Here is a 14,646-nt window from a genome sequence, read left to right on the forward strand (position 1 = left end):
CAGATTGGTTTCACAGGTCGGCGCAACATCGAGGGCCGAAGGGCCTGCACTGCGCTGTAATGTTCTATGTTCTATGTTCTAAATCACACATCACCCTAATTTGGGAATAGATCGTGTTCCTTCAGCATCATCAAGTCAAAATCCTGGGACTACTTTCATAACATGGATGGCAGCAATTCAAGAAGGCAGCTCACCACCACCTTCTCTCAGGGAATTAGGGACGAATAACAAATACGAGCCAGCCTGTGGTGCTCACATTCCAAAAAGAAGTTTTTGTTTTAAAAATGGGTCTTGAAAGAACTGAGTTGTAATTGGAAATTGCCAGAGAAACTCTGCAGATCTGGAGAGAAAGTAAAGTTAACGCTTTGAGTCCAGTGACCCTTCTTTGGAATTCCAAGAAAGAACACGGGTAAATGGGATTTGGGTGACCCAGATTTTATGGAGGGTAGAACATGAAAGGCTAGCCAGGAATTGGAATCATCAAGTCTAGTTGTAACAAAACCACAATGAGGGTTTCAGTCGCCGATAAGCTGAGGCAGGGAGCTGGATATTAGTATAGAGGTGGAAATGTGTGACCTTAGTGATGGTGCAAATTTATGTAGGAAGCTCATTTCAGAGGTTAAACAACATTCAATGTTGTGAACTGTTTTTTACAGCCTCAAACAATTGCCAAGGAGTGAAATTGAGTCATCTATTTTCTATCTATCAATGTGAACTCTGAACAAAAGCACTAACCTGCAGGTATTCTGCTTTGAAGGAGTTGTCCTGGTAAGAGATATTATACCATTAAACATGTGTGAAAATCAATACTGTGCTTTTAAGAAATGACTCAAAACTAATCCTGTCCCCTTTGGAGCTGAGTGAGTGTGAAGGGATTTTAATTATGAATATGCTACTTGTTCCTAATCTGCAGGCATCAGTACAATGGATGCTGTCTTTATTCCTGTGAATTGATTGTTTTAATCCATTCAAAATGATAAACAGAACAGCATATAGAATTTGGATTTGTATTTATCTCTGTCTGTCAGTTTAATCAGGTCAATCATAAGCATGCTACGCAACTAATACGGGGTGATGGAATCTTTTGGAAGCCTGTACAATATGAGCTCTGGCACAATTTATGGCAAAATCATGTGCAAATTCCAGAGAGATCTATCTCAATGTTGGGAACAACTCACTGCATCTTTTATGCATCTGCCAGGCATCGAGGCAACAATCAGATGCCAGTATCTGTGGATGAAAGGTGGATGCGGCTGGTACCAGGGTGGTGTGTGTATGGAACGAGCTGAAAGAGGTAGAGTTGAGTACAATTACAACATTTTGAAGACATTTCAACAGGTACATGGGTAGAGTCATAGACTCCTACAGCACAGAAACAAACCCTTCAGTCTGACCAGTCCATGCCTACCGTGTTCCCAAACTAAACTAGTCCCGCATGCCTGCACTTGACCCATATCCCTCCAAACATTTCTTATTCATGTATTTACCTAAATGTCTTTTAAACGTTGCAATTGTACCCACATCCACCACTTCTACTGGAAGTTCACTCCACATCCATTCATCAAAGACAATGGATACCTGAAAAACTGGATCAGAAGATGCCTATTACACGCGCGACAACAGGAAGATACTGCACACCCCGACACACTCATCATGCTACCTTACATCAGGAACATGTCTGAACTGACCACAAGACTCCTACGACCACTGGGTATCAGAGTAGCACACAAACCCACTTCAACCCTACACCAACTGCTCACCCGAACCAAAGACCCACTACCCGCTATGGACAGGACCAATGTCATATACAAGATTCTCTGCAAAGAGTGTGACAAACACTACATCAGGCAAACAGAAAGGAAATTAACCACAAGGGTACACAAACATCAATTGGCAACAAAAAGACACAACCAGTACTCATTCATCTCAATCCACATGGATAAGGAGAACCACCAATTCGATTGGGACAACACCAGGATCCTGGGACAGGCAAAGCAGAGACAAACACGGGAATTCCTAGAAGCCTGTACTCCACTAAGAAAGCCATCAATAAACACATAGAGCTAGATCCCATATACATTCCACTACGAAGGAAAACTGGAAGTGAGGCAATCCAGCTCAACGGACACCAGAGTTTCAAAACCAGGCGGGAAAACACAACAGCGCTTCATCGGAAGCTGCACTGATGATGTTACCCAGCAGGATAATGAAACATCTGCAAATCAACAAACCAGCTTGGCGAGCCAACCAACCTCAACATCCACAACCCGAGCTACAAATCTACTCTAAAATCTTACCTTCCTCTCTCTGTGTTAAAAAATTGCCCCTCATGTCATTTTTAAATCTTTCTTCTCTCACCTTAAAAATATGCCCCCTAGTCTTAAAATCCTTCACCCGAGGGAAAAGACACCTGCCATTCACCTTATCTATGATCCTCATTATTTTATTATACTCTGTCAGGTCACCCCTCAACCTCCTATGCTCCAGTGAAAAAGATCCCAGTCTATTCAGCCTCTCCTTATAACTCAAACCCTCCATACCCAGCAACATCCTGGTAAATCTATTCTAAACCCTCTCCAGCTTAATAATATCCTTCCTATAACTAGGCTACCAGAAGTGGACACAGTATTCCAGAAAAGGCCTCACTAACATCCTGCACAACGTCAATATAACATCCCAACTCCTCTACTCAAAGGATAGGAAAGGTTTAGAGGGATAGGAGCCAAATGCAGGCAAATGGGACTAGTTCAGTTTAGGAACCCTGGTCAGCATGGACAAGTCGGGCCAAAGGATTGTTTCCATGCTGCATGACTTTATGCCTATATGCCTCTATCATTGCAACCTGAGATACTGTTTGGTGCTGAGCAACGAGGACGTTGTTCACAGCCAGCGACATGGGAGTCAGAATGGGTACCTGATGTTGATGTGAACAGCTTCCCTGTTGCTCAGCACCAAACAGCATCTCAGGGTACAATCCACGGGCACCGACCACATGCAATATCACCCATGGACACTGCCATCTGATGTTTGTAAAATCCTCAAGATCCTTGTGGAATGTCTCTGATTCACTTGCAGGCCAGTTAGGAAGATCAGACCTGTGTTACAGGGTGTCCCAGTAAATAGTGTTGCTGCAAGGGGCACTTTGTGCTCTCGAATAGACACCCAGCTCACAGGCGGGACCAGGCTGTGTCGCAGGGCCCCAGGATTATTCACTTCGCACACACTCACTCAGTGTCTAGCTGTGTGTTTGAAGCAGCCATGCCATATCATGCCTAAACTCAATTAAAAATTTCATGGTTAATGTAGGTCTGGGATAGGAAGAGGGCCAGAGCTCAGTAAGTCTTCCCTTTTTCAATGTGGCTTTCTCAGCCATTGCAGAACCCTCACCAGCTTGGTGTTTGTGCTGTGACCAGGACCAGAGTGAGTGGACAATGTAGTTTCTGCCTGGGGAGGACCATAAGGCAGGTAGGCAGTTAATGAACTGAGTTTGGTTTTGTACAGTGAGAGATCTCAATATGTCTTAAAGCAAAAAAAATCTCCAAAACCTGATGCAACAGACACTTAGCCAAAAAAACGTAAGATTCATACCATGCAACAAGATCAGTTTTCATAAAATTTTCTCAGCAACTATGTAGCAAATGCCTTGTATGTCAAACATCATAAATTTTCAGGAAGAAGAACTGCAACATATGAGGATTTTAGGGAAAAAAGGGCAGATATTCTGAAATATCCAAGCTTCTATTCTATGGAAAGAGGCTCTGCAAGTATGAATTAAACCAACTGCAGAAATCTGAATAAGTCCATATCATGAAGCTAAGGAATATTTGACTACTGCTGAAATATATAATCTTGGGTTGACTTGTAAATAGTCTATGAATCAAAATTGATACAGTTTTACTCATCATTAGGATATCCTGCTAGCAACATAAATTCTTAATGTACATTTTTGTGCTTTTGTCAGCATCACAGCACTCACAAAAGCATCACTTTCTTCTGATTACTACTTGGTAGTTAGTGAGGATAGAGTCAAAATATTGATGGTTCCCTAATAAACTGCCCTCCCTGGCAGCTCAACTGATAATCCAGTGACAAGTACATGTCTGCCTCTACAGAAAGCCGCGTTGGGGATGGGAGCGGTAATGTCATCCAATGTGACTTCAGAGGTTTCTGTACTCTCACTTTAAGACAACTGTCCTAAAAACTACATCAGCATCAGTGCCAAATTTTGTTTGATAAATTCCCCTAAATTGACTAGGACTCCCTTAGTGCCAGAGGCTTGGGTTAATTTGTTAGATGCATCCAAGATGTTTTTTTGAAACTCTATTGTAAATAGTACAACTACGGAAGAGGCCATACTAGACCTGGTATTGGGGAATGAGTCCAGCCAGGTTTCAGTGGTAAGCATTTCAGGAACAGATAAGTTTTAAGTTAATTAAGGGTAAAGATACGAGCAGTCCTTAGGTGAGAATACTAAATTGGAGGAAGGCTAACTATGACAATATTAGGCAGGAGCTGGGGAATGTAAATTGGATGGGGTGGGGGGCATCTGTTTGAGGGCAAATCCACATCTGACATGTCTTTTAAAGGCCAGTTTATTAGAATTTAGGACTTAGCATGTTCCAGTGAAAACGAAGGATAAGGATGGCAAGATTTAGGAACCTTGGATGACAAGAGAAATTAAGAACTTAATCAAAAAGAAAAGGAGGCATTTGTAAGGTTTAGGAAGGTTTAGGAAGTGAAGACAGACAGGGCCCTCGAAGAATATAAAGAAAGCAGGAAAGAACTTAAACAAGTTAAGAGAGCTAAAAGGGGCCATTAAATGTCCAGAAAATCCCAACGCAGATACATATATAAAGAGTAGAGGGTAGCTAAGGAAAGGGTAGATACTCTCAAGGACAATGAAGGAAATTTATGCGTGGAGTTAGAGGTCCTTAATGAATACTTTGCTTCATATGCACAAAGGAGAAGGACATGGTGAATGGAAAGTCTCAAGAAGGGCATGTTGATACTCTAGGGCAAGTCAACATAGAAAAGGTGCTGTTGGGTGTTTTGAAAAGCATTAACACAGACAACTTCCCAGGACCTGATGGGATCTATCCCAGAATGCCGAGGGAGGCAGGTGAGGAAATTGCTGGGGCCGTGTACAAAATCTTTGTGTCCCCTTTAGTCACAGGAGAGGTCGCAGAGAACTGGAGATAAGCCAATGTTGTTCCTTTGTTTAAGAAGGACAACAGGGATAATCCGGGAAAATACAGGTCATTGAGCCTTACTTCAGTGATAAGGAAATTATTGGAGAAGATTCTTAGGGACGGGGTTTATTCATATTTGGAGAAATATAGACTCATTAGCGATAGGCTGCATGGCTTTGTGCAGGGGGAGTTTATGTCTCTCAAAAGTGATTGAGTTTTTTGAGGAAATGACAAAGTTGATTGACAAGGGCAGAGCGGTGGACGTGTCCTACATGGACTTCAGCAAGGTCTTTGACAAGGTCTCTCGTGGCAGGTTGATGAAGTCACATGGGCTCCTTAGTGAGCTGGCAACATGGATACAGAACTGGCTTGGTCACAGAAGACAGACAGTAGCAATGGGAGGATGTTTTTCTGACTGGGGATCTGTGGCCAGTGGTTTTCCGCAGGGATGAGTGCTGTCACCCCTGTTGTTGGGAATATACATTAATGATTTGGAGGAGAATGCAGATGGTCTGTTTAGTAAGTTTGTAGATGACACAAAATTTGGGGGGAGCTGTGGATAATGAGGAGGATAGCCAAAGGATACAGCAGGATATAGATAGGCTGAAGAATTAAGTGGAGAAATGGCAGCTGAAGTTTAATCCGGGCAAATGTGAGGTGATGCATTTTGGAAGCTCTAATACAGGAGGGAAGAATACAGTATATGGCAGAACCCTTAGAAGCATCAACATATTAAGGGGTCTAGGTGTACTTTCAGATCCCTGAAAGTGATAACACAAAGTGGTCAAGAAGGTATGTGGCATACCTGCCTTCATCAGTCAGGGCACGGAGTATAAAAATTGGCTAGTCATGTTGCAGTTAATATAGTACTATAGTTAGGCCACATTTGGAATATAGTGTGCAGTTCTGGTCACCACATTACCAGAAGGAATTGGAGGTTTTGGAGAGAGTTTATAAAATGTTTACTAGGATGTTGCCTGGTTTAGAGGGTGTTAGTTATGAGGAGATTGGACAAACTTGATTTGTTTTCACTTGAATATCAGAGGCTGAGAGGCAACATGATAGAAGTTTACAAAATGATGAGAGGCATGGATAGAATGGATAGTCAGAGTCTTTTTCCCAGGGTAGAAATGTCAGTTTCTAGGAGACATAGTCTTAAGGTAAAAGGGGGCAAGTTTCAAGGAGATGTAAGGGGCAAGTATTTTACACAGAGGGTGTTAAGTGCCTGAAATGTGCTGCCAGAAGGGGTGGTGGGGGTGGTACAGTAGAAATGTTTAAGAGGCATCTGGACACATACATGAATAGGCAGGGAATAGAAGGATATGGACCATGTAGAGGCAACAGATTTTTAGTTCAGAAAATCATCATGAGCCAGCATAGGCTTGATGGGCAGAAGGGCCTGTTCCTGTTGCTGTACTGTACTTTGTTCTTTTTTCTCTAACATTCCTATGTAAAAGGTGCACTATAAGAATAAGTTGTTGTTGTTTCTGTCCATTTTCTCCCTTGAGATGTTGGTGCAAGGATACTGTATGAATGTGGATTATTGTAGATGATTCATTGTGGTAAAAGCTGCATTCAATTCCCAGGGAGAGAAAAAGAAAATCAATCTCCCCAAGTTCTTTAAAAAAAAAACGAGAATAATATTTCAGTGGGAGGCTTGAAAAATCTTGTCCAGCTGCAAACAGAATCGAGGATTAAGTCTTTGATTTCAGCTTCACAACTGAAATATTAGGATGCAAACTTTACACTGGCAGCTAACTAATGTGAAATCACATACATCTAGCAATTTTCAATTAACCATACTCCCAAAGATGAACAAATATAAAATGAAAAGCTGTACACTGGAACAATCTCATAAAATACTAACATAGTCAAACCTCCTGAATGTCATCCATTAAATGGGACATGTCGAATGGACTTAACCAAGTTTGCTGTGGACTCATGTATTAAGCCGTGATTTACACAGAACAATACATCAAGTGGAATAAGCCAGGCTGTGGCCTGTAACCACCAGCAATATTCTTACTTTCAGTTTTACAATCATCTTGTAATTATTCTTCCGAGGGCACATCAATACAGGGAGATTTAGACAAAAGCACCATTTTAAACAAAAGTTCTTTTCTTTCTCATTCAGTTTCACTTGGTTGAATTATTTCTTCGTTTATGAAATTGAGATCTGCTGACCCTCCATCAATATCAGACTGGTATATTATGTCTATTAAACCTTGTAATAGCAAAGTAAATTTAAAAGGAATTGGACAATTTTGGAAGCTTCTGCAAATTCTTTCACAGAGACTCCTGAACAAAATTAATGCTAAAAGCATACCATAAATGTCTAAACCTTAGGTATACCATGAGAATGAGCATCTTTCAACAAGGGTGTATATAAAATGGGACATAAAGCAACTTGTTTCAGACAACAAAAATCTGTAATGCTATGCATTCAGTGCTTGCAATATTGTCATATTCCTGACAGAAACTTTAGCTTTGATGTTATTCAAACCCGTATATTTCAAATATGACACAACAGGAACATATGACAGAATACTACAAGTATAGATAAATTAGATTCCACACAAACGCTGCCTTAAAAATTGGCCAAAGATGTTAATGAAGGCAGTGGCACTCTAGCTAGAAATTCATGGACAAGCATACCTCTGAGGAGCGCGGAAGCCGTGACTTGATTTGATGGCTGCCTGGCTGTTGAGTGGCTGAGGATGTAGCCTCCACCCTTATCTGGGAGAATGCTTCAAAGTTCTCAGAGTCAGGCCAATCAATTGCTGGCAGATCTCTCGTCCCAGCAATGCCACCTGGACCAGTGGGCACTTCTGCAACAGCAGCCAAGAGGAGCAGCATGAAGGCTTGACTCAGAAGGTAGGGACCAGTCAACAGTGAGAGGGATAGGAGGCCATGATGAGGGAGCACCTAAATGCGACGGTCAAGAAGGCACATCAACACATCTTCTTCGTCAGGCGGCTCAGGAAATTTGACATTTCCATAAGGTCCCTCACCAACTTCTACAGATGCACCATTGAAAGCATACTGTCCGGGTGCATAACGGCCTGGTATGGCAACTGCTCTGCCCAGGACCATAAGAAACTACAGAAGGTGGTGTGCACAGTCCAGACCATCACAGAAGCCAATCTTCCATCTATGGACTCTACTTACATGACTCGCTGTCGCAGAAAGGCGGCCAACATCATCAAAGACCCATCACACCCGGTAATGATCTCCTGCAACCTCTTCCATCAGGCAGAAGATACTGAAGTCTGAACACAAAAACCATCAGGTTCAGGAACAGCTTTTTTCCGGTCATTATCAGACTGTTGAACGGACTGTAGCCTCAAATAATGTAACCTGTATGCCCCTAAGTCTTTCTGATCTGTACATCCTTTGCTGGCTGTGATCTGCCTATGCCGCTCGTAAACAAAGCTTTTCACTGTATTTCAGTACACGTGGCAATAAAATCAAAAATCAAAATGAAAATCAACACAGAGCAGGGAACTGGCATCACCCATTTGGAGCAGGGCCTCCACTGGGCACAGATTACAAACGAGGTACTCTTCTCCCAAATGCCAGGAGATTCCTGGTGATATTGTCATGAGGCAGGGGCAGTATCCTTGCCCCATTGTCATGGCAGCATTCCAGCAGTGGCACAGGGATAACTTTAATGATCAGGGGAAGGCGGTGTCTAATAGCAATCCCATTGGGAGTAAAAGATAATCCCACACCCAACGCCCCTCAAAAGAAATCCCTACGGGGGAATGTAAAATTAGCTCTAAGGAAAAGGACATATTCAAAATTTTATTGTTAAAAAATGTGAATAATCATAATATATACAAATTCTTCATACAGAAGATGGTGACCATCTTGGGAGACTTGTCAGGTAGGATGGGAGGTTGTGGTGTAGTGGTATTGTTATTGGACTAGTGATCCAGGGATACAGAAAATTATCTGAGGACTAGGTTTTCAATCCCACCACGATGATCTAATGGGACACTTTTGACCAAGTGTGGCAGCAAGGAGCCATAACAAAGCTAGACTCCTGGGATTTGTGAGGGAAAACTTATTGGAGAAATACCTAGCACATAGGAAGATGTTTCCTGTTGTTGGACATTAGTCATCACAGTTCCCAGACACCTCTACAGGAGTTCCTCAGGGTAGTGTCCTAGGCCCAACTTTCTTCAGCTGGATCATCAAAGACCACCCTTCAGTCAGAGCAAATTTGGGGATGTTCACTCATGTTCAGCACCTTTCACAACTCCTCAGATACATGGCCAAATACAATCCAAGTTTAGCATGATAAATGGCAAGTAATATTCCTGCCACAGCATACTAGGCAATGACTATCTCCAAAAAGAGAGAATCTGACTATTGCCCCTTAACATTCAATGACATTACCATCACTGAATTTCCCACTAACAACATCCTGAGATTACAACTGACCAGAAACTGATCTGCACCAGCCATATAGATACTGTGACTATAAAGCAGGTCAGAGGCTGGGAATCCTGCAACAAGCAACTCACCTCATGTTCCTAAAGGGATAGCAAGAACTGCAGATGCTGGAGTCAGAGACAACACAATGTGGAGCTGGAGGAACACAGCAGGTCAGGCAGCAAGGGATGAGCAGGAAAGTTGACATTTCGGGTTGGGACGTTTCTGAAAAAGCTTGACATCATCTCAGGTAATGCAGCCTGGATTGACACCATATCCACAAACATTCACTCACTCCACTACTGATGCTCATTAGGAGCAGTTTGTACCATTTACATTGTGCCCTGCAAACATTCATCCTGAGTCAGAACCTTCTACAACCACAACTACTACTATCTAGAAGGTCAAGGGGAACAGACATATGGGAATACCACCATCTGCATGTGTGCCTCCAAGTTTCTCAAAATCCCGACTTTGTACTATGTTGCTGTTCCTTCACTGTTGCTGGGTCAAAATCCTGCAACTCCATCCTTAGCAGCAATGTGGGTGTGTCTACACCAAACGGAGTACAGTGATTCAGGATTGCAGCTCACCACCACCTTCTCATCGAGGTTAGGAATGGGCAATAAAGGCTGGCCCAGCCAGGGAGCCCCGTGTGGACAAATAGTTTAAAATTGGTTGTAGTAATTTCCTTTACATTAGCCTGTGTCACATATACCATAAACATATATGATGAGGTTTGGCAGTAGCCTGTCAGTAGTTTGCAGTGATATACAGTCACTTGTGACTGCTATATGATCATACCTTGAGATGAGATTTTCAGTCATACCAACTACACTGTCTAGTTTGCACATTCTCTCCGCGTCTCCATGGGTTTCCTCCAGATGCTCCAGTTTCTTCCCGCAGTTTAAAAATGTACAGGTTAGATGGATTGGCCATGCTAAATCACCCATTGTGTCCAGGGATGTGAAGGCTAGGTGGGTTAGCCATGGGAAATGCAGGGTTATAGGGTTAGGGTAGGAGGGTGGGTCTAGGTGGGATGCTCTGCAGAGGGTTGGTGTGGACTCAATGGGTCGAATAGCCTGCTTCAACACTGGTGTTCTATGACTAAACTCATAATGTATAAAGAAGTCCTTCTACTATTCATGGAAAATGTATTTATTTAGGAGTATCCACAAAATGCTTTTGGAAATTCTTTGTCATTATTTGCCAGTACATGATTAGTGTGTAAATTGTACTGAAATATACATTGCGCATGTAAAGGTTAATTGGGAAGGAAATAGGATCTAAATTTCTGGCTTTTCTTAATTCTTAAACGATGCCAAACAGTAAGGAATCTGTTAAACACTATTTCACCAAATGATCTGTTTTAATAATCGTCATAATTCATTTTGAGTTCATTCCATCTATAATAGTCATAATTCATTTTGAATTTATTCCATCTATAATACAGTCATAATTCATTTTGAGTTTATTCCACCTTATCATACTCACATATTCGGTAAACAAGGGAATTTGTCCACCTCTGTTCCAGCCATCACAAAATGATCTACTCTGCGTATAGTGCCTGTCTTATCCTTGTAGTTCTCCCGGTGTTGTTGGGCTAACTGTGATGAAAATATAGTTTAAAACAGCTTTCATAAGGAATTAACAGGTGTTATTCCTTGTTCCTACTTTGTTAATGTATAATAACATTTAGGCCCTCTTGGTAATTTATTCTCCCATAATTTTCTTTGGCAGCATTGTAAGAATTAATCTTTCCTTTGTTACTTAAGCTCAGCAATACGATACCCTGATTTTGTGTTCAAACAATAAAGTATTCGCTGCTGAACATAAAGTACATTGTGCTCAGGAGATCTAGTGATCCATCTGCAGAAAGCTTCACATCTCTCCCTGCGCAGTGATATTGTAACTGATGGCAGTAAATACCATCACACTGCCTAATCAGCCAATCACATTAAATGATTTCAAGTGATACACAAACAGGAAACTACAAACACTATTTTTACATCAAGCATTAACTAAAGATTGGGATGTACATGTATGTGGTAAAAATGGAAGTTTATTCTGGAAAGAACTTTTTAAACAAATTAAGGCTGATGGTATTGTATGGCAGAATGGTTAGGAGTGAACAGAAAGGTGTTCATTTAAGAAAATATGCTTTCAGATAGACAAGCTGAAGGTGATAAAACTCTCCCTAAGATGATAAAAAAGATTTTCTGTGCATTGAAACAACAAGATCAACTACTAACAGGGTGTATGCTCTTTTAAAAAAATTGTTTTGTAAAGCATTTTCATAAAGATATAATAATATTTGTGTTTGTGAAAAGCCACTCATGAGATTTATGGACCTTCAGTCTATGTTGACAGTTTGAAAAAAAATACACCTAATTTTAATGCTAATAGTTTTAATTTTTCTAAACAGTTTGTCTCTTGATGTAAGGTTGACAAATGTGTAACTGGTTAATGAAAATAGTCAGGTTGTCTCTTGGTCAATGATGTGGCATCACTCTAACAACCATGGCAGAATTACAAACTGTAGAAGGTTCTTCTGCCACCAACTGTATCACCTGCGGAGTTTGTGACCTTGAACTTAAAACTGACTAATGTTGGCAAGGAACCACTGATCCAAAGCTCTTTTGTAAACAAGATATTTTACACTCTATTATCCACGGCTGAGCTGAGTCCTGTGATAACATTCTGACTTCTGGAGAGAAAGACTATCCATTCGAAAACCTCCAAATGTGAGCCCAACAATTTGCTGTGGAATATCAGGAAGTATCTGCTTTGTATGGCCAAAGGACAGTGTGAAACCATACAAAATGTCAACCACCTCTGTTCAAATCAAAACTGATTGTCTGCTTACTTGATCTTACCTTATCAAACTTTTTCAATTCTTCATTTCTGTCAAAATCCACATCATATCTGGACCATTTTGGGGCATATAACCATCTATTGCGGTTGTGGGACCGATCTGCTATTACAAGGGTGGGGTCGTTGGAGTAAACTGTTGGAAATTGCCCTCCTTTGCTGTAAGGACTCTGACTTGTATTCAGAGCTGACAGGCGGAAATCTTGGAAATATTTCTTGGTAGCATTTCCATAGGTATCACCATATGTAAAATTTATAGTAGGGACATAGCCACGGTATCTGGAAACAAGAAAATAACAAATAACAGGAGTTCAATTCAGTTCTTACATGTCAATGATTCTTCAATGATGCTTAAGGATTTAACAGTAATGAGCATGGTGATCCAGTCTGATATTTATTACATCTGCATGTTCTAGAAGGAAGTTCTGGAGTGGCATATTACCCTTCTCAGTAAGGTACTGTAGACATTTCAGCTGAACAGTCAGCTGTGGAGGTATCAACTTGTAGGATTTGGAAGAAAACAATCAGGCAATGAGAATTTTGATACTGTCACCATCTTATTTATATTTGCTCATGAGATGTGGGTGTCAATGGCTTGGTCAGCATTTCTTGGTCGTTCCACGGAAAAGCTTGTGGTGATCTACCTTCTTGAACTGTTACAGTTCTTGAGGTGTAAGAATGTTGAAGATCACTGATAAACAAGTTGCAGTGATAGACTGAACTCCCTTCAATTCCCCACCTTTCAAAGTTCTAAACATTTTTCGAAGGCGAAACATAAAATACCACTGTCTACAAATGATAGAGCACAATACGTAACCAACTTTTTTACCTCACTGCCAGCATATGTAAATGGTCAGTCAAGCAAGCAGAGATAGCAATTGGAAATGGCTAGTACCAACTTGTATTTGAGCATGACAAATGATGACAGTAAACGTATGTAGTTGCTTTGGTGTTCAAAAAGGGTGGTGTAGAGAATTATAGAACCCCTTGAAGAAAATGTAAAAGAGGAAACTGTGTGAGAAATGAAATTAAGAGGATGAGTACGTAGGCCTGGATGATAGGTATCCTTGAATAATAAGCAATGTATTCCTGCCATAGGATAAGTGCTGAAAAAAACTTACATGACTAAAGCAGGAAAAAGAAATTACAGTTTTGAGGAAAAACTCAACACTATGGAACCTTTCTTCGCCAGAAGATTAAAGGATGTTCCAATAAGAGTTTGTAAAGTCTAATAGATGACGTTTCAGATTGGGACCCTTCTTCAGATTTCTGAAACATCAACTTTCCTGTTCCCCCGATGATGCCTGGCCTGCTGTGTTCTTCCAACTCCACATTGTGTTGTCTCTGAATCCGGCATCTGCAGTTCCTGCTATGTCCCTGTAAAATCTGAATGTTTTGATATGGTTTCTTTCTACTGAGTGATACATTGGAGGCAGGGTCATTGAATATTGTTAATGCAGAGGTAGATATATCCTTGACTGATGAGGGAGTCAAAGGGTATTGGGGGCAGGTGGGAATGTGGAGTTGAGACGACAATCAGATCAGCCGTATCTTATCAAATGTGGAGTGGGCTTGAAGGGGCTGAATGGCCTACTCCTACTTCAAATACATATGTTAGTAACAAGGAGATCGCTAATTTTGAATGAATGGATGATTTTATTGTCATGTCTATTTTAGAGTGAGAAAACCGGTAAAATACAGTGAAAAGCTTTTCCAATATCACCATGATCTGGTGCCATTTTGATTAGTTGAAGGATAATGGAAAAAAAATAGCAAGATATTGCTTAAACAGAGTCCGTCATCATCAATGATACCTGTGCTGCCGTCTCTCCTCCACCACTTTGCTGCTGCTAGCACCAGACCCATCCATTGATGAAGTCACTGATCGTCAGGCGCCATCTTTCACTGATGGGCATACCTCACCGACGTTGCCGCCACTGAAGTTGTAGAATCACATTCTAATGCCAGGTCCCGTGCTCAGCCTGAAAAAGTAAGTAGGAGCTCACTCAAGTCCACACTGGGCTCCCTCACCACCAACACAATTCCGCGCTGGGCTCCCTCACCACCAACACAATTCCGCGCTGGGCTCCCTCACCACCAACACAATTCCGCGCTGGGCTCCCTCACCACCAACACAATTCCGCACTGG

General features: G+C 41.4%; 1 protein-coding gene across 2 annotated transcripts in view; it reads right to left on the bottom strand.

Moving 5' to 3' along the window:
* fam166c (family with sequence similarity 166 member C) overlaps positions 1–14,646 on the bottom strand; it is a 35,075-nt gene that overhangs the window by 11,403 nt on the left and 9,026 nt on the right. Inside the window, exons 2-4 of one of the 2 annotated variants that reach the window (XM_048597408.1) lie at positions 14,312–14,479; positions 12,503–12,776; positions 11,121–11,233 (exon numbers count right to left, since the gene is read on the bottom strand). In XM_048597408.1, coding sequence (XP_048453365.1) covers positions 11,121–11,233; positions 12,503–12,776; positions 14,312–14,367 — 443 coding nt within the window. In that variant the 5' untranslated portion in view covers positions 14,368–14,479. The remainder of the gene's footprint in view (positions 1–11,120; positions 11,234–12,502; positions 12,777–14,311; positions 14,480–14,646) is intronic. The other variant, XM_048597407.1, reaches the window with a different exon arrangement.

This window comes from Rhincodon typus, chromosome 5 (assembly GCF_021869965.1).
Source record: "Rhincodon typus isolate 14 chromosome 5, sRhiTyp1.1, whole genome shotgun sequence".
Lineage (NCBI taxonomy): Eukaryota > Metazoa > Chordata > Chondrichthyes > Orectolobiformes > Rhincodontidae > Rhincodon > Rhincodon typus.